This window comes from Necator americanus, chromosome X (assembly GCF_031761385.1).
Source record: "Necator americanus strain Aroian chromosome X, whole genome shotgun sequence".
NCBI lineage: Eukaryota > Metazoa > Nematoda > Chromadorea > Rhabditida > Ancylostomatidae > Necator > Necator americanus.
Genome location: NC_087376.1, coordinates 25,984,664 through 26,011,140, shown reverse-complemented (window position 1 = coordinate 26,011,140; position 26,477 = coordinate 25,984,664). Strand labels below are relative to the sequence as shown.

Sequence of the window (26,477 nt, the reverse complement as noted above, 5' to 3'; positions counted from 1 at the left end):
TTTAAAAAAATGCGTAGGTTCGACCTAAAATCTAAAGAAGCTAAGAATTGTAGTGCGTCTTCAGTCAGTACCGTATCAACTTTATATCGTTTCTAATTCACAAATAGTCGGCATAACACGTGACCTACCTAACATGACGTGTGACGACTTCTCGGATAGAGCGCATAGAGCCGCCACCTCCACAGGGGAAAGCTCCTCGGACTTTTTTTTCTCTTTGCCTTCCAAAGTTTCTCCATATGTTTCGTGTAACGGTGAATGAATATGATTACGTAGTGTTAAAAAGAGTCTTTTACCATGATTTTTATCATTTGTTTTGCTCTTGGAATGTCTCTAAGATTTTAGTTCAAAGGGATTCAAATTCTGTCCTTTTCAGTCAAAAAAAAGGACAGAAGTTAGATCTGTGCAAAAAAGGAACTTAGGACCGGCACAGGAGCAAAACAAACGGGAAAACTAGTGGAAGAGGACTTCACTAGAACTTTGTTATCCTATTTAAGTATGGTTAATGTGGAAAAGGTAATAGAAACCGTTTAAAAAGAAGCAAAGAAAAAAGAAGTCCGAGGAGTTTTCCGCATAATGGAGACAGCTCAATGCACCATTCAACAGAGTCGCGTCGTCATGTTACAATGCGTTTCGCGCCGACTGTAGGTTCAGGGACGTGTGACCAAAACTTATAAGATTGAGCAAGAGACAGCAACTAGTGAGAACAGCCACAATTATGCTCACCATTTAGTTTCTGAATGCACTCATTCAGTACAACGAAAGTGAGTCCTATATAAAACGGCAAAAAGGGAATCACAACAACTTCCTAAAAACACGACACATAGTAAACGTATGACTGGATGCGATAAACTATCAAAATTACAATGGTGAGAGATGAAGAGAACATTAGTATTAACAAAGAAAATGAAGAAGATGGTGGCTAAATGGCGAGTATAGCAAAATGATTAATAGTCACCCGCATTATTATCAAGGAAAAGCAAACACGGAGCAATTATATTCATAGCACAGAAAGATACTGGTGAATGAAGAAAGCTCGTAATAAAAAGAAACCGAATATACCAATTCGAACCTCAGAACTCGCCGCACAGTGTTTGGCAATGTTAAGTGGAACAAATGTGCCAAAATAAATGATCAGAGCATACGCACTTCAACCATTTTTAACGTACCAAAAATAAAGAACAAGGTAGACGTATCGCTTCCTCACAAATCCTATCCCTCAAAAGGCACGAAATACGGAGGAACGCTAAAACTGAGGAGCCCTCACTATCTAATCTACAGCAGAACAATAATAAAAGGTGCGTTTGACAAATAAACAAAAAGAAACGAAAATCTGAAGAAATCAAGAACGAGACTCATCGATTTACTGCCCTTGGCTCTACCACTGCATTAGTTGCATTCCCGCTGTTCATTGATGTGTGAGCACTATAATCAAATAAAAAGTACGTATGGGCTAATTACGACTGTAAGTAAAAAAAAACAAGTGGTTGAAGAAAGTGGTAGAAAGAAACTACATACTTCCGCACTGCTGAACAAATTTTCTTCACTCCGTCCTTCCCATTGTTGGAGCAGCTGAATGTTGAAGGCGCTTCGCCGTTCTGAAATTACCATAGCGACATAAAGGAAGTTTTGAATAGTGAACATCACAAACTCCACAACACCGATGAACAAGAAGCGCTAGACTGTAAAAATACTAACAAATCGACTGAATGATTCGTTTCGGGAAAGCAAAAGGTAGAAGCAGTGCCCTATTAATGATTGTTTAAAGCTGCATACGCCGTAAAAGTGCAACACAAATAGGTCAATTATCTAGAGAAAGTATGTAATCTTTGTTAATAACCGTCCGTTTCATTACGCTTAACCTGCGGAAATTGTCGAATTGATTTACTCCGGTCACACAGTGTAGATAGGCAGTTAACGCAAGATATTGAGTTTCACAGGCTATGCAAAGCTGGGTCCAAGTACGACGACACGGCTAAGATGCAAGCAGCAGTGTCAAGCGATAATACCAGTCGGCCGATTATGTCAAGTAAACAAGTAAAGCTGTGAAAAGAATTCGCTATGCACACCGAAATTCAGCCAATCAGAAGACAAAGCTGACCGGTCTACTTTCAAGTCGATAATATTTTGAGTCGGGACCGCGTACACGAGTCTATCTGCACGTGGAGGCCCTGCTAAACGCAATCAGGCATTTTAGTGTACGCATTGGGAACGTTCCAGCTACATAACGTGCATGGTTATGTGCCGCAAGATTCCCATACACTACAAAAAGGTGCTGCGGTCTAGCACATCGCCAAAGCCCATAACCCAAAAGGTCAACTGCCTGAAGGGAGCATGGAATCTTAGGCAACAACCATTCGTTTCGTCAAACTGCAGAACTGCTAAACCGCCGAACACTGTCGAGTGAACTCCAACAAACCACCCTGTCTACGCTTTTACGTTGTGTATGTCGTCTGTGATGTTTGCTACGCTGCAGGAAACAAGCATCAGAGATCGGCCTGTCATCAGCATGGAAAATTACATCATATACTGCTACGATGCTGATGAAAGAAAAGTAGGTAGCTGCGCGATAGCTCTGAAGAACGACTATAACAACCTTCTGGAGAAATTTGGATCAACGTCGCCTAGATGCGCCTTTGTACGACTGCGGGATCGCCGAGGACGTGAACTGTAGATCGTAAATGCCCAGGCACCTACAGAAACCGCTGAGAATAACAATAAGGACCCCTTTCATGATGAATGCGTTGATGTTTAAAATACCCAGGTCGTTGTCGGAATCGACGCAACTGCGAAAATAGGACTGGAACAACAATCCTATGTGCCACGAATATGGCATTATCCAGCGGAGCGCACGTCGTGTAACGGTGACCATGTGGTCGACTTTTGTGAACAGACGAGTCTCATCATCGCTTCCACGTTCAAGAGGAATCACCGATTGCATCAACTCATGCGGCAGGGGTCATTCTTTTTAACGCCTGAAGGGCAGCGAGAAGATGAGGACTATCAAACTTCAGCTCGACTGAATTCTGACGAGGAACATTCCTCAGTCGAACATCCAAAATACAGAGCTGTTTGGGACATTGTCTTCGACTCTCACCACCGTCTGGTTCTTCTCAGCTTCAAGACATACATGCGATAGTGGGTGCCCCCTTCACTCTCAGGTTGAAGAAAAGACACTTTCACTTTTGGACGTATTTTTGGACGGTCGGCGAAGAGATCCTCATCACTTGAGCTTCATCCCATGAGCTAGACTATCTTCACCTGAGAAGAGTTCGGCTCCTCCCTATCTGGACTGGAGTAAGACAAGGGGCAGTGGTAAGGCCCTTTCTCTTCAACTTCGCCTTCGATGATATCATACGAAAAATAGTCGATCAGTGTCCTGCCGACATCGTCCTAGCACCATCAGGGTGCCCTTCAACCGATCTCGAGAACGTCGACGATGTTGTTATATTCGCGGAAAGAAGTGCGAAACTTCAATATGTTGTCAACCTTGTATCGAAGCTAATTGCAGCTATGAACAACGTCTACGTCCTGATAGGTGCAAGCAGAGAGGTGTGGGTCTCTTTGAGAGTTCGAACGGGAATCAACATGCACGGTCAATCGATAGAACTCGTCCATTAATTCTGTTACCTGTGCTGTGTGCCAAAGAACAACGCCAGCTACAAGACAGATATTCAGCAAAGATCCGCAAAGGCCACATCTGCACTTAACTCCTTAATGAAATGTATATGGTCGAGCCTCATCACCAGCTAAGTAAAGCTGCCAATCTACTTATCCGCAATTCGCCCCATCACGATGTATGGATCGGAGAGGCGGCTACTTGGTTACTTTTGGGCTAGAGAACTGGAAGAGAAACACAATGAAGACCTTTATGCGGAAATCGATGTGGTATACCAGCAGATGATACGTTGCCATCGAAAGTAGCTACCGAAAATCGTCTTGGCTTCTTTGGACATATACTGAGAAGATCACCAGATCGCTTTGTTGAGCGAGTTCTGAGGAGTTTGTCGGGTTCAAGCTGGTAAAGGCTACCTGCTCGAAAAGAGAAGTTCTGGACGGAGGTATTGAAAGAGGACTTGAGAACTCCAGTCTGGATAGTCAGGCGAGACATAAGGTTACGCACGGAATTTAATATCAACGAACGGACTGATTCTGAGCAAACTCTCGCAGATCGAGATGGTTTGGCAGAGCTATGTCCAAGGACGGCACACCTCGGCAAAGATGCGGGCAATCGCGTCAGGCAGTAATGCCAGAGCGCCGATTTAGTCAAAGTAAGTCACTATTTAATATGTGATTGTCAAGAATAAATGCACTCCATTTTCGTAAGAGCACCTCAGCTATCTGCAGCGAAACCATGTGCTTTAGTAGATATTTGTTTGGAGAAGCAGCTGTTTGTTGTTGCAAAAAACAGCTGCTTCTTGTTACCTTTTAAAAATCGAAATTTGCATATATGAAAAATGCAGTTTTCCTTTTCCACAGTGTTTTACTTACAGTATTGACTAAATTTCAAAGCACCGTTAGCGCTTCTTGCTCAGCAAACTTCTGTCACGGATTCTTACGACAAACTTCAGCAGATTCCAGTCAAAAAGATAGTCGTAGCGGAGTCCTTGTCGATGGAAGAGGTTCCGAAAAAGCTGTCGAAGATGCCCATAATCGGGTGTGTCTTCAAAGCCAAGAGTACGACTATACCGTAAGTAGGTGGCAAAAGCTTCTAAAAATGTTAACTTTCAGAATATTGCAGAAGTGAGAAGAAAAAACATCAATTACCAGGGTAGGAAGCACACAATTCCTCAACGGATGTCGAAATTTTCTTTTCTGAAATCTTGTCATATTTTTGACGTTTCGTAGCCGCTTTCAAGCCCTGCCATGGAAGAGTTCCACGATTGAAATACATCAAGACGTATCCCAAAGATTCAATGTCATCGCGACGTGATTGTTCTGAATAACAGAAAGACAATTACAGAAAGAAGGACAGCGAATGTGAATTATGAACAAGTCAAATGTAAAAATGTTACAGAGAGTTGTTAGTGAAAAATTAGAACAACACGAAGTTGCAAACCTATCCCGCGATGAGTGTTAACACTTGCATAACGAGCGGTGCCTGTGAGATTCTTGTTCTCCCTATAAGGAATGTGCTGAGACCGCGAATCACGGTACTTTTTAGCCAACCCGAAATCAATTATCTAAATATATATTAGCTTTCATCGAATTGACCATTGATGGATATGAAATGATGGATAGACTAACAACACTGAATAGAAACCCACATATACTAAATTTCCCCGCTTTCCAAGACCCATAAGAAAATTGTCTGGTTTGATATCACGGTGGATGTAGTCCCGCTCATGGATATATTCTATTCGTGTAATCTGAAATGCTGGTTATGGATGGATAAGAAAAAAACAATAACAATAGAGAAAAAAACGAACCATCTGATCGGCAAGAAGTAGCACAGTCTTTAATGAGAATTTTCTTTGACAAAAATTGAAGAGATCCTCTAATGAAGGACCAAGGAGCTCCATCACCATCACATTGTACTCTCCTTCGAGACCGCACCATTTTACCTTGAAGAAAAAAGATGGCCAAAGAAACCTAGAAGAAAGCGATCATAGAATATATGAATGCGAAAATATAGGGACTTGAAATTGTCGAAAAAATATACGAAACAAGCTTGGAGGCTACTAAATGTGAAATATCATCGATCACAATAGTAATAATTCTATTATGTGATTTCATTCCTGGCTTAGAACTGAAAAAAGCCAGCTAAATAGTACAAAATGAATACCAAATGAACACTCCCTACTTTTCAATGCCACTGTTCACCTGTAAAGGTTAGGAAGTAAAAACAATTGTGTATGCATTGCAGTTCACAGTTTTAGTTGTTAGTGCAACACCTCATATTTGTAGTAAAACCAGAGTGCTTACAACTATACACTCCTAGGAAAGTACTATTATGCACATTTCTCCAAAAAAAAAAAAGGCTTGAATTGTTCTCCAATCCTTATTATTCAAGGATGTAGCACATTATAGAAAAGCAGCACAGATGTGGAGAATTCAATACAGAAGAAGGAGCCATCTCCAGGAACTTCTCGGCTTCGGAAATAATGCTGTGCAACGCTGATAAGTGAAAGCAAATATAGGTCTCCTCGAAACCTTAAAGGAAATCGGCAAGAAATAAACAACCGATTGAAGCAGGGGGTAAGGAGTAAAGCTTAGTTGGGGGGTGGGGGGGACACTCAGTGGCGCCCTTATTTCCCGATGCTCTCACTTGTTTTTTTCTCTTAGTAACTTTAGTTTACATGTCATAGATCCTCTAAGACTAATGCTTAGGCTTTAGGACCCCGATTGATTTGATTATTTACTTCGAGAAATAAGGACGCCACTGAGTGCCCCCCCCCCCCCCCCCCCCAAACTACACTTCACCCTGATTTAAGCACTGTTATTTAGCCTACATACTGAAGAACAACAGCTGCTGCGAGATTGTTGCGTTACGAGGCTTCAACATATCAGCGACCTTGTATCGAATCTGCCAGCACCATACGGGCTCCGAGAAATATTCAGCAAGGATGTGCTCGACCGTTTGAAGAGAAAGCTGCTTAAATATTTGCATGGCTATAGTTGGGTCGAAACGACATGAAGCAAGGACAGTTGCCGAAGCGGCGCGGTGGAGCGTAGCGGTTGGGATCGTGTAAGGATCCTGATCACCACCTATCTCTGCAGTTCCCCATGGTCCCACCTTGATTCTAACCGCCACGCTCCACCGCGCCGCTTCGAGCGCAGCCACTTGCGCAACTGTCCGTACTTCATGTCGTTTTGACCTAACTATACCAAGTAGCTTAGATCTCTCATCACCATCATCTCTGTAAACTATTTGATTGCCCTGTTGAGCGTACGTATTACAATGTGGTATACAAGTTGGAAAAGGTCCCTGGATGGAAGAAGTTCTGGATCAAGAAGGAGAAGGAAGAAGTAGGGCAACTAGGCGTTCAAAAGCAATTCAGGAGAAACGTAAAGTTTCGCAGGACAAAGGAGAGCGAATGAATAGATTGATTCTAGAGGGACCCTCGAGCAGGTTGGACTCAGCTATTTTAAAGGAGGATATGGCTCTGTGGAGATCGCGTCAGGAAATATTATTAACCACCAATTAAATCAACTTGTCAAATTGTTCGACGACATAACAACAAAAAAATGACAATTTATCTTTTTGTAGCAAGAGTACAAGAACAAGAGTAAGGTCTACCTAAAGGATTAAATATTGTTTATGAATGACATGCGTTTGAATGAAAAACAACTGAAGAATAAATAAATGTCCGTCATAGACAGAATTTTTTTCTAATCGAAGATAATAGAATAGCTGGCCATTTCAAGTAGAAACTCACGTCGGGAATCCCAACACCGCCAGACATCACTCGATATAGTCGCCCTTCGATATGAAGTTGTGGATGTTTCGATTTCACACATTCAAGTTTTACAGCTACTTCCTCGTTCGTTTGAACATTCAATCCTGCAGAAAGATCAAGCAGAATTTCAAAACCATTTCATGCTCTTTGAACATTAACGAACTTACCCAAATAGATGTCACCGAAAGATCCACTTCCAATCTTTCTGCCAAGTCTAAATCGTCCACCGACCCGCAGCTCCATCTGCATACTGGCTAGAAAACCAACAGTCCGAGAGAGAAAAAGACAACAACAAATAAAAGCTCATTAAGTATCTTTCTCAATTACGTAGTTTCACTTTCAATTTAGTGAAATTTAATTTTTTTTTAATTTAATGAATAAGTTGAATCTATAAGTTCATTCAATTTATTAATAATAAAATAAATAACCAAGAATTCTACATAAAAGACGTGTATTTGCTGTTGTACTAAAGAACAACACATAAGTAAATACCAAAGAATTGTGTATTCCTTCAAAACACGTTTCGGTGAGACCTTTGTCGCGTATTGTTATGCAGTTAGTATCAGTGTAAATGTTCAACAAACACAATTTGATACTAGAAGTTACCTTGTAGGAAACAGTTCTGTTTGTAGAAACACGCACACAACCTTTCTGTATAAAATACACGCATACTATGTCAACGTCAACAAAGTTAACATCACATACTCAATGTATATACTAATAAAACATCCTTCTACATATTATAAGAACTGCTAGGTCTACGTACGGCGGTAAAAATCGTCAAATGTTGCGACAAAAAAAAATTGTGCACATTGCAAAGAAAAAGACTGACTCATAAAAATATTTTAACTTATGCTATGAGAAGTTCTTAGTGCCCAGTGTCCTTTTAAGTAATTGCGTCAATGCTAATTTTGTCCTCCAAATAGAAACATCCCCATCCGTTTAAGAGGTTATTATCGAGCATTTAGAAGGTTTTCACAGTATTTTAAGTCAATTCATTAGCAAATACATGTTCTAAAGACTGAAATTCCACCTTTTATTTTCTTTACCGTAATTGCAACTTTCTAAAGAGTTTGAACATATGCCTGACATACGCGGCGAAGGCAGGGTGGTCAAGTCCGTAGCAAAGTCGTAAGACACAACATGGTAAGCATTCCGAGCACATCCTAAGGTCCCAATTTCTCACATATAATCGGCTCAAAACGACATAGAGCACAGTGCAGTTGCGTAAGCGGCTGCGCTCGGAGCGGTGCAGTGTAGAGTAGCGGTTATGATCGAGAGAGGACCCTTGTAAGCACCATTCTTTGCTGCTGTTTGCGGTGGTCCCAACTTGATTCCAACCGTTCTTACTATCCCCGCGCTTCGAGCACAACCACATACTCATCTGCAATCGTACTTCATGCAGTTTTGACTCGACTATACGACTCGACTGAACTATATATCTAGTTGAAAAACTCATCATTTTTATTCTTCAGCAGTAATCATCCACCCAAAACAGCAACCATTTCGTACTTAATTTCTCCTACAAGCACTCCAAGATCGAGGGCTGTAGAGTACGGTAACTGACTTCTTACAAATGTGAATGAATATATTTTCTATATGTACATATTTACTGGATGACATATCCTACTTTGCTCGAAAATCGCCAAGGAAATCCCAATTTTCTCAACTTTTGGTGTGACCTTTGGAGAAGTTTGACGGATTCTGGGAATAGACAGTGGATACCCTTAGATTGACCAAGTCGAAAGTAACCTGTGCACGAGGACAAAATTAGCGAACAAAAATGCACACAGGGAGAAGCCGTCACACGAGGGATCTGTAGATGATGCAGAAACATCTGAATTAAGATTGGTTTCTGGAAAGCGAAAAGCAGCTGTGTGACGACTCTGGCATTTTTAAAACAATATAAAATTATATTTCTGAGCGAAATGAGTATTACAATCGTAACCGCCGCATGTAACTGTACCAAGAGATAAACTATCTTGCGTCTTGGACTAAGGTGGGTGAAGAGCAAGAAAATATATATAGTCGATAAACGTATCGACAATGCCACGTGACACGATAGAAAGTAACGTTTGCAGCCTGTGGAGTCCGAAAGTATTTATATGCATTGGTTTAGCCCAAATCGCCGCACCAGCTGAGATTTGTACACGGAACATACATAAATATAGACGACAAAAGGGATCCGCAGTCATACAAATATGAAGGAGCAAACCTGACCTCTGTTTATTGATAATCATCGCGCTCAAAAATATCAACTATCTCAATATTTTCGTATAACGCTTTAAACCGAATGGAATGGCATATTCGACTCGGTATTACGGACAAGCAATATTGATCCCTAAAGGATCATAAACCAAAACTGATTGAGCTAAAAGTGAAAGAAACCATCTTCATTACAACTGTTGTCAACTTATAGCCCTCTGTGCACGAGTTTTCACCTAAGGCTTTTTCAAAGACTACGAACAGATCAGATATTTTCGCGGAGAATAATTACAATAAGTACAATTGGGACGTTAAAAAAACGCGTACAATTGTGAGCAGATTCAAAAATAAATTTTAAAGGTGGCAAAAACAAAATTGGAATTAAAAAAATCTAAATTTGTGCAAAACGACCACTATATCCGTAATTAATGTAAGCTAAGACTTTTGTTGGAAAGGTTTTGTTGCAGTTGGAATCAACTGGTCAAAAAATTTATCTCCACAAAGGGCGATTGTTTATAATCGAAAACAACTATAGATATGTTCTGATTATGTCCAGAAGAAATGGTTGCAAAAATCAGCATGTTGACAAAAGCTATCAATGCTAAATTTCGTAAAAGCGGCCTATATCATATGTTACCTTCCCGACCCAGAACTCGGCGTGCGTATGTGTGTTGAAGTTTGTTTGAAGGTTGCTTTCCAAAGTCTAAATGCAGATGGTTTCAAACCATCGATCACGCAGATGTGATGCCCACCTCTTACCAGCGCTACGCTACACTTCTTTGCTAGACATGGACATAATAGTTTATGAGTAAATTACGTATGATGTTGATGATTTAAATCACACATTTTTTAAAAAGAAGAACAATCCAGATATCTACTCTCTTACTATGATCACGCTATAAAATTTATAATTTTTCATTGCAAAAGAAAGACGCAAAGGAATGCAGGTAACAACTCAGATATATATCGAACTTCAGAAAAAGAACTTACTATATGAATTGTCTGAAAAAATAATCACCATTCAGACAAAGAGAAATGTCGTATAATTTAATAATAGCCTCAAAAACTTGTCTTCACCAAATACTGAATATATAATGAAAAAAAAAAGAATTTTTTTCAACGTGGCTTATTTCGTCGTTGTTGTTTCTTTTATATGGACAGTATCGTATTCATTGTGCTTTTCCCTCATAGCATCTGAATGTTCAAGTACGGAAAACAGGAACAATATCCCACTCCTAGCCGCTACGCTCCAACGAAGCAGCTCGAGAAAAGCCACGTACGCAATCGCGTACGTGCTCCATGTCGTTTTGACCCTACTATATAAATAGTATCGCCATATAAAAGACTGATGTCAATTAAATTTAACAAGAGGCGTAGCTCAGTTTTAGTACTAATATTTGGCTTCCCATGCTATTCTGTTGTATGGCATTAAACATTTACAAAATCTACATCTGTGACTGAATTCTTTTCCGCATTTTTCGCTCTAGAATAAGAGACTTTAGACAAAAAAAAGTGCTCTTGTCTCTTTCCTCTCAAAACTATTTGAAAGTCTCCTACACTCTGTGCAGTCTCTACATTTGTATGCAAACTCCTGAAGTTCCACAAGTTTGATAAAGTTAACAGAATATGTTCATTCCTCTCGAAAAAAAAAAACCATTTTAAGGGCAATGAAAACCCCATTCGTTGATTTAATCGTTCATGTAGCAACACTATATACCGGCATGAGTGGTGCTGTATAATTGCGCACTGGGTGAACGCGTGGGGTTCGAGCGTGCGAAGGCCAAACGGATGTACGCACATAGTGGGTACAAGCTGAGTGCGCGGACTAGATGCACGACTAAGCGCGACAGTCTCTCCCATCCGCGTCAACCAGACCTGCTTCTTTCCGCTTCTATTACAGAGCACCTCCCCGCTGCGCCTAAAACGATCTCACATTCAACCTACACACCACCCATGTGTTTCCCCACGTGACGTAAACAATGAATTTAAAAAAAAAAACTGTTGAGACTATCTGGCTTGATAAAAGACTAGAGCAGTGAAGAGGACTTTCAACATTACACCAGTCGGAAACAAAATCAACTGGAGATCAAATCCCAAGAACAACTTGAAAACGAAGTAAAAAGGTTTCGGTGATGGATCAAAAATAACAACAATAAGTTACTAAAACAAAAAATAGCGAAAGGTGTAAGATACACGTTAAGTTCATCAGTGAAGACCAATTGCCGATAAGAACATTCAACCTGTAGCTTTTTTTTTATAGCGAATAAGACTTGCTCGTTTGGGACTCAAAAAGATAAAATATATGAGGACTCCAAAAGAGAAAATATATGAAGACTCCAAAACATCCATAAAATATCGACAACAGAGAAGAATGAATTCGGCCATTTTACCCAGTGAAGTTTTAACAAATTAAACAACTTATCCATGAATAAGTGAAGTGATGTGTTCATGAAAAAATCATATCGAACGCGTTTCTACACGAAATTTTGATGCAGCATAAAGGAATTGAAAATTTAGGAAGTCTTCACTCCTTACCTTTTCGATGAACCTGGGGTATTCGACCTTCAACAAAATGTGAAAGAAGAATAGGATCAAGGGCTAGCACACAAGACGCGAGTCGAGCCGATGTAAAGGCGTCGATGTCATGTGGCCAAGCAGACGTACTCGAATTTGCTATAGCATTCTGATGAACCCACAGACAAGGATCACTGGACTCATAAGATGCCCAGTTAAAAGCTTCGCTAGACATGGCCTGCACTGATGACAGGCAACGCAGGACACAGTCTGGGCACACACCCTCCAGTTTCCTCTAAACATGAGTAGAAATTGTTTAGAGTCGTGAATTTAAAACGAAGAGAAACACTATCGTTAAAGCAAAGATCAGAGAATCTTGCTGCCATGACCATGAAATCTAAACCAAACAAACAGCGCTGACCGCAGGCTAAAGTATACATCAGCCAAAAACAAAACTAGCAAACATGCAATGCGCCTAAGGAGGATAGGTATGGTACAACAGCACCATTTACTGCGTCAAGCAAGACCAAAAAAAAATCAAGAAAAAAAACCATGTGCAACACAAATCATGACAGCCTATATGAGAAGAAAGAAAGCTGTTCGACGTTTGAAAAGCGAAAGTAGTGGGCGGGATATATGAGATCGTCGCAACGTTCAGTGCGGCGCAAAGTTGAAAACCAGCCCGACCGCATCCAGAACCTCCGGAAATGTTCCGACTGGTCTTGACACAGCATCGAAATCTAAACCAAACAAACAGCGCTGACCGCAGGCTAAAGTATACATCAGCCAAAAACAAAACTAGCAAACATGCAATGCGCCTAAGGAGGATAGGTATGGTACAACAGCACCATTTACTGCGTCAAGCAAGACCAAAAAAAAATCAAGAAAAAAAACCATGTGCAACACAAATCATGACAGCCTAGGGCAAAGACACATGTTCGCTAAGGTGAAACCGTCGCTAAAGAAGCAATTGGAGAAAACCACGCAAAGTGATTCGCCAGAACAGGAAAGTGCCAAAGACGCATCGCAAAACGCCGAGACCAAAACTAGTTCAGGTGGCGGCGGCAAAGCTTCTCACGTGCGACTCGTCACCCCGAGAAGATGACGCCTCCATGTTGTACCCAGGTTTTTGTCCTTCAACGACTTCCACTTCCTCATTCTTTTTTCCCATGAAAATAAACACAATGCACATACGATTGCGGTAAAATCCGTAGCTTTAAACAAGAGAATACTCATTCAACGCAAACGCTATGAGAGATTAAGACAAAAGTGAGAAGAAAAGTGATCCTATCTGGAGGTTAAACATGTATCACGTGACATGCACACAGTACTGAATTTAGGAACATTTTCTTAAGCGACCCGTATTTTTTTCATTAAAACACCATTGTAATGGTATAAGCTTCATCAGAAACGTTGGAAATAAATAAAGAACCTAGAAAAAGGAAACCCATCAAAAGCTGAATCACCATTCAATCCCAAAACAAAAAAGATAATGATCAGATGATCATAGTTCTTGGTTCCTACTCGTTACATCATCTCAAGTGTCAATATAAAGGTAAAATTAGGAAGTTCCAAGGATTTGAGCTTCCCATTATTTGCTGAATACATTACTCCGATTCTTTACTATTACGCAGTGTTTACGACATTTTAAATACGACAAAATGCAATGGGACAGAAAATTTTTAACCAGGAGAAGCAAGACAATCATGTCTTTCAAAGTTCTTGGTACTGTATGCACATTTATTTTTTGAGGCAACAGTTTTGCACAGACAAACTATCGAAAACGCTCAACAAGCAGATGTTACAGACAAAATGCGAGAAGGGAATATGAAAAGAGCAACCAGAAAAACTCTCTTTCCGGATGGATAAAGGATGAACGGTAGAACAAACAGATCGAAAGAAGTTACTAACGCAGTGCTCACCCCTTCTAACGTACCAGAAGTACACAGGTAAACAAGATACACTACAAGAAATAAGCTGCTAAAATCATATCCTGCTAGCATGATATCCCGCAACGAATGATTTCTTAAAAAAAAGAAAAAAAAAGGTACTCTTTGTGTGGCTACACAAGTCAAGATCAATCAAGAATCAAGATTACATGTGAATATCAAAAGCCTAGCCTACAATAAAAGAAAAGTTGGGGGAGGGGGCGCTCAGGAGGTACCCGAGCTAATTGTGTGCAGCCGACAAGACAAGTTAAGACAAACTGATTGTCAAAATTCATAATATAAATACATACTAATATACGAATGCTTTGAAAAAGTGGGTTTCAAGGAAAAATTGGAATTTAGTAGTTATGTCACCACAATCACTATTAACGAGTACTACAGTGAAATATCCCCCTTTGTTACGGAGAAGAATATAAGAGATATGTTTGTAGTAACCGTATGATATATTTCTTTCTTGTCGTGCAAGTAAAAGTTTGGGTTCAACCTGATTGCATAAGCATACCCCACTACACTGCGTCAAATATTTAGCTGAACGTTTCCAACAATGATGATTTAGGATAAAGGCATGGTGGAAAGGGAGGGGTACTCCTGCAGTACTGTGTGAAAATGTTACGACCATTAAAAAAGGATCAGTAAGTGAGTAAAATCTGTGTCTACCCACAGTTTCTTTCACATGATATACGATTGTGAAATAAGAAGCTTAAACAACAGAGGACATGAAGAATGAGGACTACTCATGTCCAGCTTTGATCTGTTAGCAGCTTCAAATCCGTGCTCTAACAAACACTACCATTTCACTGTACTCCTTTCAATTTTTAAAAGAAGAGTTTAATAGCTGATAAATTTGATAAACTATATAAGAAACACAGGCAAGTTCCAATTTGTCTCATAAAAAACATGATAACAAAGAAGAAATAACACTGTGATAATAAAGGAACAGATAAGAACTCACCCGATTGAGACGTCGAAGTGGCCGGTGGGCACCTCTCTTCACTATACTGGAATTTCATGAGAACTTTTCAAGATAAGAGTATGCATGCAGATTTTGTAACAATCGAGTGAAAGAAAAAGGTTGGATATAATATCTGTGAAATTCTGAAGTACGAAAAACTAATACAAACTTCTCCATAAAAGGAACGAACAATCGGAACAACAGGATGCTTTTGTTTGTTGATAAACATGTGCTATCGCATTTTTGCTAAACAAATTATTAAGCGAATACTAGAGCAACTTCTAGAGATAGTTCAAGTTTTCAGCGACACAACAAACCTACAACGCACAAATCTGGTAGTATATCGATGTATAGTAGTACTACATAATGTGAGTGAAAGTATTTCCAAGACAAATACAAAGAAAAACCAGTAGACAAGAGCAAAACAAGTATAACTATGTTTTTCTAGTGATGAGAAGAACGGGTTTCTGGGCGTCATTGATAAGTGCTCTATAACTGAGTCTAGAGAATCTACCTAAGCATCTATTCTGTTAGAGCATTATACTTCAAATTGATAGAACTCCTGTAGAACACAGCAGGATTGGAAGATCAGCCGTGGAAGTCCCAACCACACCCCACTTTACAGTTCTCATAACGAAAGAAAGACTTGAAAGGGACAAAATCAACAAAGGCAAATGAACCATCATGACTGTTCGCAGAGCAATCGCAACATTCCTTTCTTTTAGATTAAATACTTCTAGAAGTAGCAAGATTAGCACCATCTCAAGTACTAGATGAAGCAAATTGAGGTAGAAACGAACGGTGAGGAACATTATATGGGCGCGAGGTCACGAAATTCGAAGATTCCATGGGAAGGAAGTGGCGTGTGGGCCGATGACCCTATCGAGTGCGCTTGTATTGGCCGCGACGCAGCCGCCCGCAGCGTACGCAAACATTGGTACGGACATCTACGACAGTGACGAGGTAGTAGGTACAGAGTTCATGTTCCGTATATGCAAATAACAACTGAACCAGCGGTTGTGCTATAGTTTGAAACGGATTCATTCCTTCCTGCAAACGAATCATGCGCCTTTGTCATGAGGTGTGCACAATTCCTTCGCAGGTTAACGATTGCAGGTGAATAAAGTGAGTGTTACGGTGCTTTCAGAACGTTCTATACTGTTTCGATACTGTCGAAAGTTAGAATTTGCATTGAAGTTGGTCTATAAAGTATCCGTGCCCTATTTGTAGAACCAATGACACGAGGCAGCTATGGATATCTCAGGAGATCCATAGATCAATAGATTGGACTCGTTAGTAACTAAGTACCTCAAGGGTGGCTTTTCTGATTTTTCCTGACAATTTTCTAGGACATGAAAAAATGGGGCACAGTCGGCTGAATCTCAAATAGGTTCCAATCACCTGCACTGTTCTAGAGACGTTAAAAGCAGAGCTTTTACTTAAACCATACACTCATTAGGAATTATGTTGGTTTTGAGAACTACTAGTTGATATCATACGAACTGTTTATTTTAGTCCTAAGAAGTATTTATCTTTAAAGAAAATTCGAATCTATTCAATCACGTGGGATGATAAAGGTGATGCCTTTTCACTGTTTTTTTTTTCTTTGCGAAGAAAAATTACAAATGATTTTTCTCCTTTCTAAAGCATTGGTTAGGAATGTATTTGACAAATTTACGTTAGGAAATATAGTATTCAAAAAATAGATGTAGATCTATTGATATAAATATAGAAACTGCAGGAAATTTGGTGAGAAGAGTTCCAAATCACGAACGAAAGTTCATGGATGATCGATTAGCGGCAGGAATGATTTGCATTTTGACAAATAAAGCACGTCCTTTAAGCGTCGACAGCTGCAACTGACGAGCAGTTTGGTTCGAAAAGAAAAAAAAAAACAGAATGTATCTGTTGCTGAATGAGATAGTAGCAAAGGATAAAAAAGGGTTCAGTATTTCCAAAATATGGAGATGCCTAGAATATGATGATGACTGTAACTCATACCGCTCCACACTACACCATGGGATTGTCATTCTTCGTACCACTATCATCCTTGAAGAGTAGCGTAACACGGAATGCTTGATGTTGTCTTTCAACGATTAGTTACTCGCACGGATGTAATTCATGACTATTTATTTATTTATTTATTTATTTATTGAAAACACCTGCAGGTGTGCCATAAAACAAAAAAAGAACTATGAGAAGAATTGTGCTCAATTTCCGCGTGCAACTCGGGCGCACATTGGGTTACTATGCACGTTTTTTTTCTGTATTTGTGGGGAACTAATCACTTGATCACTTGTATTCATATTCGTGAACTTCACCCCAACCCCTTTCTATTCATCTTGCAATCTTCTAACTTAAACTTCGTGATGCGCTGTCTTTAGGAAAGATATGTGGAAAGAATGAGTATAAGGTGAACCAATATCTTTAATTTGAAATGACCCGAAGCGCATGAATGAGTTCATCCGAGGAATCATAAGAGATGGAAAGCTGGAATATTTCAATATTCTCATAAGCAATATGAACTCCATCGAAAATCTTGCAAATATACAAATATACTTGAGCTCGAAAGCCTTGTTAATAGCCAGAAGCCCAACTTATCTACTTAACGCATATACTGTTACACTGGTATGGGCGTCTGTGGATAGTTAAGGCGATTTGTATACGAATACCCTACGAATGTTCACGTTGAATAGTTGAAAGCAGGGACTTGTCACGAATCAAGTCGAATCTCTTTATCTGACCAAAACACCAATCAAAACTAGTTAGTCTAGCTAGTCCTACTTTCATCTAGTAAGTTCTAGCTTCCTGGGGTTTTTTCAGCAGTTCCTTTCGTTGATCTAATCAAAAACTTCTGTCCACTAAACATTCCAGATTATTTATGAATTATTCCTTTCAACAAACAGAGTATGAAATGATATGGAATGATCGACAAGAATGTAAGAACAGCATCCAGGGTAGCCGTACATAGCTATAACTGAAGCATCAATCGATTCTGGATCTCGCAGTTTAAAGCAGTCGCCCTCAGTTTTTTTTCTCTCAAGATCAAATAATGCCGACTTTTGGTTTCAGAACGCTGAAGAATAGTAGCGAGGCTTTTACAGATTATTTTGTTTTCCACAATAGAAGTGTGCATTGGTTGGAATATTTTAAGCCCTATTTGTTCTGTATAAAACTACCTTCTCCCTTAAAGGTAGCGTAACGGACTATGTTAGGGTTTCTGTGGGCAAATATAGAGTTCGGGTTGTCGATTACGAGTATGAGCGTGAGAATGCCCAATTCCCTCCAATCGCTCTGAAATACAACAGAGGAAATATCGTTTGTTCCTACAAGGCACGTGAAAACACGCAACCATTGTGCACTCGTTGCATCCATGAGCAAGTGGAAAATCGTTGTGGTCTCCTCAGGAGCCTCTTCAAGTATAACACTAATGGATATCTTGTTGAGGGAACCGGAGCGTGTACAAGGATGGCGCATTCTGTCATATCTGGTATGAGCTGAAGCGGTTCCGACGCCGTTTTTCAGCAGGATTAGGGTGAATTGAGTGGGGCCACGCTCATACTGTTGCCTACTGCTCATACTTCATATTTGCCGATGAAGACCCCATCATTGTTAGTTCATTGATAATGACATTGTAAGCTGTCAGTCACCTGAGTTGTGCTGTGAACACTCAAGTTCATCTCTTTCTGGGCTCCATCGGGGAGTTCTGCAGCTTTGGGAACAGTCTATCGATCTTCTCATACATTTATCGTTGATATTTCTAAAAGAAAATATGACTGACGCACGTGCGCCTGACGTTCCATATGCTAATTCCGCCAGGTCGCTAAGAGTGGACTGACTGCTTAGCTGCAACTAGAAGGCTCGACTTGACATTGAGCGCTTTGATCGAACATTGGAAGACAATTTTCCGCCTCTGAGTGACAGGTGAGTAGCATTTTAGAGGTGGCAGCAACACCTGCCCATGTGTTAGCTGCATAGCGGAGCGCTGAAAAAACTGCCGAGTCATGCAGGTGAGCCAGAAGGCTTCGGTCTCTCATTTGCTCAGTAGCCTGGCTGGCGAGAGCGGAGACAGTCTACTCTGCCCTAATCCTCCTATTCAGTTCTTCTTTCGAGTGGCTCTTATCGTTCATGAATGTCCGAAGTATGTACATGTGTGGTGAACTTTTCATCATTTAAGATACTTGTAGTTCTATTCTTCCTTCTATACATTAGGCGATCTTCCTGAACCAAGCTTTCTTCTTGCGACTAGAAGTTGGAATTGGAGTTCCTTTCGTCACTTTTTTTAACATCAAGATATTTGGTTGCTCATGCAATGCCATATCATAATGGTCTATAGGTGAAATCAATTAACAAACTTCCTCATACGCGACGAGTCCATTTCTTGATCGTTCCGTGCTGACCGTACAACGTTCGCTTCTGCGTTGTCGAAGGCTTTCGCATACTTAGTGATGGAAAGGACAAATAGGAGCTTATATGCCTGGGCTCTCGACGATGAAGCAAACTTTAGGTTTTTTCTTCTTCAAGTTTCAACATCTTCCGAACTAGATTTGTTAGGGATACCTTGGCCAACAAATTGCTTATAGTATATAGATCTTGGGTAGCGGTTAGAGGTTCCGCTTCTTGCACGATCGATCGGAGGTTCGAATCCGCTCTAGTGCTCACCTAGCCTTTCATCCCTCCGGTGTCGATGAATTGGTACCAGACTTGTCCGGGAGGATAAAAACACTGACTTGATCACCGGCTGGCCCCCGCAAGTCATTGTATAGGCCAACACGCGTTCCAGAAAACCTCAACGATTACGAATTCCAGTAAAACGCGTTGGGGCATCCCAAATGGATTGATACGCCAGTGACTTTATCCTTTATCCTTTCATATAGATCTTTTTTTGCCCATATTCGGCTGTCTTTGAATCTTGGCATGTTGAATGCATAGCTTTTTCTTTATTTGTTTGACCTGTAGCTAAGATTGGTACTGATCTTTATTAACAGCGCGAAACACTAGAGGCATTTTGGATCACCACCAGGAGTTCAAGAATGAACAGGAATGATGAGCGCATTGCGATCGCAAACGAACTAGCGCCATATCAATATCTGTCCGAGTTTTGATCTATAGAGCGGGCCATCAGTCCCTATAAAAAACCCTTATAAAAGACTCGCAGTTGTGATACGTAGTAGTCCGTTGCGTTACAAGTTTAGCAAATGAGGCAAGCATTAGCCGATGTGTTGCTGTTTGAGTTTGCCTACCGTTTGAATGTATTCTGTTAGGTGGTAAGGTAATTGAAAGAATAAATCAATGATGGCTTTGATTTTTTTCCAGGCTCTAACGAAGGCAATAATGCCGAAATGTTAGCTGTTAATAAAAATCAATACCAGTCTTGGCTACAACTTAAAGGCAGCATACCACGAATGTGAGGTGGTGCAGATTTCAGGTGGAGTATCCGTATACGGGGTCGTAGATTATGGAGATGGGGGTAGTTCCGCTCATCTCTCCCTGCATCACTGCAAACAACCGCGTCCAGAATGCTGTTTTGTACGACACCATCTATTGCAACGCTCCACCTCTTGCGCTGCCTCAGCCCTGCGATTCGTCGAAAATCAATTCGAACTGCTCCGATAGGCAGTAAGGAACGCTACGCGTGCAAGGGGGCGTGCTGCAACAAAAAGCATCGTAAAAGCAGCATTCAGGGGCCGACTGCTTACAGTGATTCAGGGAGAGTTGAGCGGAACCACCCCGGTCTCCGTAATCTACGACCCCGTATACGGATACTCCACCTGGAATCCGTACCACACCCAGATTCGTGGTATGCTTCCTTTAAACAAATCAAGAGAAATCCACGTATATCTCTTTTCCTTTTGGGCTCAATTCTTGACTTTAACGTCTTCTTAAGAAGCCCAAAACGGTTGTTTGCGTTGATTTGATAAATAAAACTTTCAGCTTCCTTTTAGATACTCTACCGACAATTTTACTGATAACAATTTCGAGTTTGTACAAGCACAATCTATCTTCTGTCCCAGGGTATTTTTTTGTGGGAAACACATCCACCGAAGCACGACACTTACAGCGGATGCGTTAGTGCTAACAGTACCTTGTATTTTGAACGGCTGAATGTAACCTTTAGCTCACGTAGTGAACCGAGTGAAAAGACATAGCTGGAAACACTTGGAAACCAAAATACACAGTCCAGCAAGCTCACAGTTTGTATTCCGTCCATCACCGACGAAGTTAGCTCAAATAGGAAGTTGTTTTTTACGAGCCTTACTGCGGAATGAGGTTATCTTCGCAAATGTACACTTTCATGAAGAACGCGTTTAGTTCGTAGTAGATTGTATGACCAAGATACAGCATATCCAAGGGATGTGCACATGGAAAAATTGACGATTATTGCAAAGTAAAGTTGTGTGCCTGATCAAAGGTAACAAACAACGAAATAGATAGCGTTGGGATTCTTATATGAATAGACAGATTTAGCGGTGTAGTATACGGACGTGGGTGCAATCACGCCCAATTTGACCTAACTCTTCAGAAAACGGAATTGGCATTGTCGCACCAAATCCCCCTACGAAGCACCTAACAACGTATCCAAGAGCAGGCATCCTTGCGAGTGAGCGGGAGAGGCAGCGTCAGCGGCTTATTGATTTTCCGTTTCCAGAAGTGGTGCAAGGATTATCAGATGCCTCGTAGGGGGATTCATTTCGAGGAGACAGGTTCCCACACCGTTTTCTGGAGAGATCCTGGGACACCCAATTTCGATATGCTGCCCTTGACTTTCTGAGCTGTAATAAGTTGTATTTTGAAAAACAATTCGAAAGTTGAGTAAGCTTTTATGGGCACTTGTCACCACACAACTCTAACACTGCAGCAAGTAAGCCTCACTTTGGTGCATGGAACGCATCGACACAAAAGCGCAATGGTAGCAAGTTTCATATTGCGTGTACTAGAATGAAACACAATAGGCATTTCGGAAGAAAAAATCCAATAATGAACAACCGGAACGGGAGTTTAGCAGTAACCGATGACCTTTTGTCATCCGTGGCATCATAAAGTTGTAGATACTGCACTTAGCCATGCGGATACGAGTGACACTCACACATCGGCAGTGAATATCGTGTCGAGATATGATACTCCTTGCGAAAAACCGGGAGAAAAGAAAGTTGATTGTGCCTATACCATTTCAAAAATATTTTCAGTGAAGCTGGAGTTATGTCGGTATAGTAGTCAAAAGAGAGAAAGAAGCTTAAGGAATTTCTGCGAACTTTCAAAGTGCGATGCATTTTCGCCATCCCTTGAGCTGCGCTAAACACCAAATAGTAATCCTTAGAGATACAGTTTGTCTGCTAATAGGTTTCATTCAATGTCCATCTAAAGAATAAATATTACTGCTAGTTATTTATTTGCTAAATGTTCCGGCTAGCACTAAAAGATTTCTAAACAACAGACGATTAAGTTTCGCCTGGTAGTTGGATTTTCGCCATTCTTGAAGTGAAATGCCTTTTTTTTTGAATTCCTATCGCTAAGGGACGTGATTAACTCCAGCCAGGCTCCACCTCCTTTGTCTCAACCTGAAGGCTGAACACTCCTCCAATCCACTTTTTTGCCTCCTCTTTCTTTTGTTGCTTTCCAACTTTGGAGCCGAAAGGGGACTTCGTGATGGATCACTTCCACCAACTTCTCGTAACATCAATATCCAAATCGGTCTCGTCAGTTTGTGATGTTGATGCGTAGCGCACTCATGAATTTTTGGCACAAAAGGTGAAAGTGGATCATGGCTAGAGAAGTGAGTGTATTTTGACACAATCAATGAAACGGAGGACGGATGGATGAATTGCAGCAGCGTTGCCCTCTTCATTCCGCGACAGAAGCTTCTCACCACGACTCACGATCGTCGGTTACCTGTTTCACGCCGCACTTTGTCCTCCGCCGAGCAATCCCGAGAATTTTGTGCGTTGTGTGACCTCAAATGCAATTTGGATGTAAACTCCTAGACAGCTCACGTGGTGGATAGTGTTAGTATCGCCTTGTTCCAGAAGCATGAGAGTATGAATCAGTGATGCAGAATTAATACTCGATAGGTTGCCACATTTTTCCCCAGTACTGCCTTTTTATGTGCTGCCCAGCTTTCAGCACTCAGTTTACCCGATCGAACTCAGCCTCAACTCTGCTGAGGAGAGGTACGACGTTGTGGAGGTTAGCAAGAATCATATTATCTGTTTTCCTTTCGTCATTTGACATTGTTTCATAGCTTCGTATTAGCACGTGAAGGCGCGATTGTGCTGGCACCTTCATGGACAAGAAATCGATATTTTGGTCTATTAGCCTACCATGCTTTCACTTAGTCGGATTTCCAAAATAACCATAGATAGACTTTAACAATTGGCATCAGGACATCAAGTTCATTTTGACTTCACATCATGCCTCGTTATCAACAAATAGGAAATCCCAACTTCGACCTTCTCTGAATCTTATCATCGTAGAGTTTGATTATGTATTACTTTTTGAGCAGAACCAAGATTGTTATTGATCTTTATTCTGGCTGACGTTTCAGCGTCGTCGCCTTCTTCAGAGCCTGGACAATCAAAGACACGTGCAATCTACTCTCTCAAACGCCTCGTCATCCCACAAGATATGACTTACCAAACAGATTATTCAAAGACAACGTCAGAAAAGCAGACCACCATAGCGCACCTTGATAGCCACAAAATCGTGATGTTGGCGGACCACCAGTTATTAGAGTTACACCGCTAGTAGTAACTAGTAACAATTCCCCCGCCTCTGACCCTGTAGGTCAAGACCTGCAAAGGTCTTGATATGGCGGCAGCTCCTTGGTCACAGCGATCCATTCTTCTTTACGATTCATGACTAGGTTTTTTGGCCGTGATATAAAACGCTTCCAATGTTTTTCGCGCCAGAACGTCAAATTCGCGTGCCAAGATCGTGACAGCTATCTTGAAAGGGGTGTTGTCTTGACTCTGTCTGCGATGACCACCTAAAGGGGTTGATGTTTTTGATTTCACGAGTCCTTCTATGTGCTCCTTGACGCGGGTACATAGTGGCCGGACATTTTATTTTTTGTCCTTTTAATCATAAGCCTGAGTGGACGTCGACTGGAACAATCTCACGTTTACTCCGTTAAAGGCATCATCCCACGAATCTGGGGTGGTACGGATTTCAGGTGGGCAATGCCTATACGGGGTCATAGATGATGGGGAGGAAGGTGACTCCGTCTACTTCTTCCTAATTGCCGTAAAAAAACGGCGCGGAAGATGCGGCGCATGCACAAGGCTGGCGCGCTCCGATCGAACTCCTTGTAGAAAATAGCGCGCCGGAACGCTCGAAGTCGTATCTTCAAGGCCGTTTTTTAACGTAAATTAGGAAGAAATGGACGGGATCACATTTCTCTCCATAATCTACGACTCCGTATAGGCATAACCCACCTGAAACCCGCACCACCCTAGATTCGTGGAGTGATGCCTTTAATTGTCACACCATCTTGAGTAATTGTTTCGATAATCCTTCATAGTATGTGAAAATGAAAGTCATATGTATTGAAAGTAATTTTAAGTAGCGTTCCCCTGGATGTGCGGCCGTGATGGCACGCACTTGTCGCTGCCATGAGTACAAACGAATGAACATTGCGAACAAGATCACATGCGATGATATAGCATTTGATCTACGCACACAAGACCAGGCAGTTATAAGCCGAGCAGCGTTAGTGGTACCAGGTGCTCCTTCACCATCGACAAGCCTTTTTTTCTGTCTTCATTGAAGGGTTATCTTTAAGACTCCGTAACGTCTTCAATGTCTTCCTTGCCAATATTTCTGTTCTGCGAGCCTGTGCAACACATTTGACACCAAAATCATTTCCGTTCTGTGCCTCATATGTATGCTTTCCACATAATGTAATCAAGGTTCCTCGCCGCTTTTTTGCTATGTGTTCTGTGATCCTCACCCTAATATTCCTATCAGTTTTCTCAGAATTACACTGCACGTCAAGTACTCAATCTCATATATTACCTTATTGGTGTGCAGTCGCCTGTTGTTCCGTAAAGACAAAAAACACATATTTCAGAGATGCTGTATCTGTCGTATAATGTGTTCCTGAAAAGCTAGATTTTGATATTTGCGTTAGGAATATTTACCAGGATCACCTCATCAACTCTGTGTGAGCAATGCTGCATCGACTGACGCTCTTGGAAATAAAGGGAAGGCAAAGAGGAAGTTTGTTTGCGCGTGAAACATTGCTATTTATAGTGCTGGTTTTTCGGTAATGTGGATACAATGTCTAGGCATTGGCACATGCGATTTTCGAAACTACGCGGCTTCAAAAATATTGCGAATCACCGCGCGTTTGACTGCAGAATGTGGATGTACGAATTCGGGGTGCAGTAAGTTGTTCATGCAATGTTCTCTGCGATAACACACTACCCTAACAATGCCACTAGAAATATCTATTCGCTTGCTCGGGTAAGGAAACCAGCCTTCTTTTGAGCGCTCTTGCCGCTTGAGTATTCGAAAGTAGTCATCCATTCCGGACTGCGTTCACGTTATGATGCAACAGTCACTGATATATCTGTAATACATAACTAATGCCTGCGACAGCACAGGCCCTTCAATTCCGCTCATGAAGCAGATTGTCAGTACTGGTGCCAGTCGTCGGCTGGTTACTATCTATATCTCCTCTCAAATAATTTCCTGAGCGCACGGAAATATTGTAATCCGGGCGTTACTCGATAAGTGTAATTATGCTAGTTTTCCTAAATTCTTGTGCTCCCAAGCTGTTGTTATTTCAATCTAGCTTCTTAGATAGAGCTTGTAGTGCCTCACTATTCTCGCATTCGTGTAGAGTAAGGTGATATCAAAAGATTTTTACGCAGTTGCCTTCAATTTTTGCGTTGCCTAAGCTTCCAGAGAAATGGTGTGCGTTCGACAAATGAGAATGAAATGGCATTTCAGGTATTAACTGACCCACACCTCTATTAAGTAGACTTGAGATTTAATCTGTTGGTCCTCCTACACAGCTTATTACAGGTCGGATTTTGAATGTGTGGAGTTCATCACAACGGTGCCCAGCTTTTGGCTCCGATAAGGCACAGACACACGACAAATCGGCTTAGAACACTGGACAATTCTGCTTGCCCGCTCACCAATCAATCGAAATATGCGACTTTCAATAAACCTCGACATGCCGAGATTTTGTAACGATTTTTCATGAGCGGCTCACAAATCGTTAATCCAGACCAGCAGATTTATCTGCAGACATCCATATACTAACCAGGGATTTATAGTAAGCAATTCTCTGTTACGCGTCGATAAAATGTGTTATCTTGAAGGAGAAAATTTTTATTTTATGATAAAGAGCTTTTGACATGATTGATTCCCCACCTTAGTTGCTTACTTGGAAGGTGCACGTCCCCATTTTTTACCATTTCGCGGATCTCTGTAAATCAATGTCACTCCTCGAGA

The 26,477-nt window shown here is 41.0% G+C and overlaps 3 protein-coding genes across 5 annotated transcripts; 2 read left to right on the top strand and 1 right to left on the bottom strand.

The window, feature by feature from the left end:
* Positions 1–1,352: 1,352 nt before the first annotated feature.
* On the bottom strand, positions 1,353–15,246 carry RB195_025532 (uncharacterized protein; the record flags this gene model as incomplete). Of its 2 annotated transcripts, XM_064213724.1 has the most annotated exons (11): positions 1,353–1,422; positions 1,516–1,595; positions 3,628–3,697; positions 4,564–4,708; positions 4,765–4,935; positions 5,057–5,180; positions 5,265–5,366; positions 5,427–5,561; positions 7,377–7,501; positions 7,565–7,651; positions 12,138–12,351. In XM_064213724.1, the coding sequence occupies 11 exons, from the start codon at positions 12,349–12,351 to the stop codon at positions 1,353–1,355; spliced, it is 1,323 nt and encodes a 440-aa protein (XP_064069605.1). The 2 variants fall into 2 exon arrangements, with proteins under 2 accessions (XP_064069605.1, XP_013299559.2); XM_013444105.2 differs by lacking the exons at positions 1,353–1,422; positions 1,516–1,595; positions 3,628–3,697; positions 12,138–12,351 and adding exons at positions 15,018–15,063; positions 15,187–15,246 and having other exon boundaries at positions 4,515–4,708.
* Positions 2,456–3,136, top strand: RB195_025533 (uncharacterized protein; the record flags this gene model as incomplete). The annotated part of the gene is made up of 2 exons (XM_064213725.1): positions 2,456–2,551; positions 2,762–3,136. 2 exons carry the CDS (start codon positions 2,456–2,458, stop codon positions 3,134–3,136), a joined length of 471 nt encoding a protein of 156 aa, XP_064069606.1.
* A 9,357-nt stretch (positions 15,247–24,603) lies between the features above and the next one.
* Positions 24,604–26,100, top strand: RB195_025531 (uncharacterized protein; the record flags this gene model as incomplete). 2 transcript variants are annotated; one of them, XM_064213722.1, is made up of 5 exons in its annotated part: positions 24,604–24,722; positions 24,796–24,922; positions 25,144–25,232; positions 25,301–25,399; positions 26,043–26,100. In XM_064213722.1, the coding sequence occupies 5 exons, from the start codon at positions 24,604–24,606 to the stop codon at positions 26,098–26,100; spliced, it is 492 nt and encodes a 163-aa protein (XP_064069603.1). The 2 variants fall into 2 exon arrangements, with proteins under 2 accessions (XP_064069603.1, XP_064069604.1); XM_064213723.1 differs by lacking the exon at positions 24,796–24,922 and having other exon boundaries at positions 24,604–24,729.
* Between the last annotated feature and the right edge of the window lie 377 nt (positions 26,101–26,477).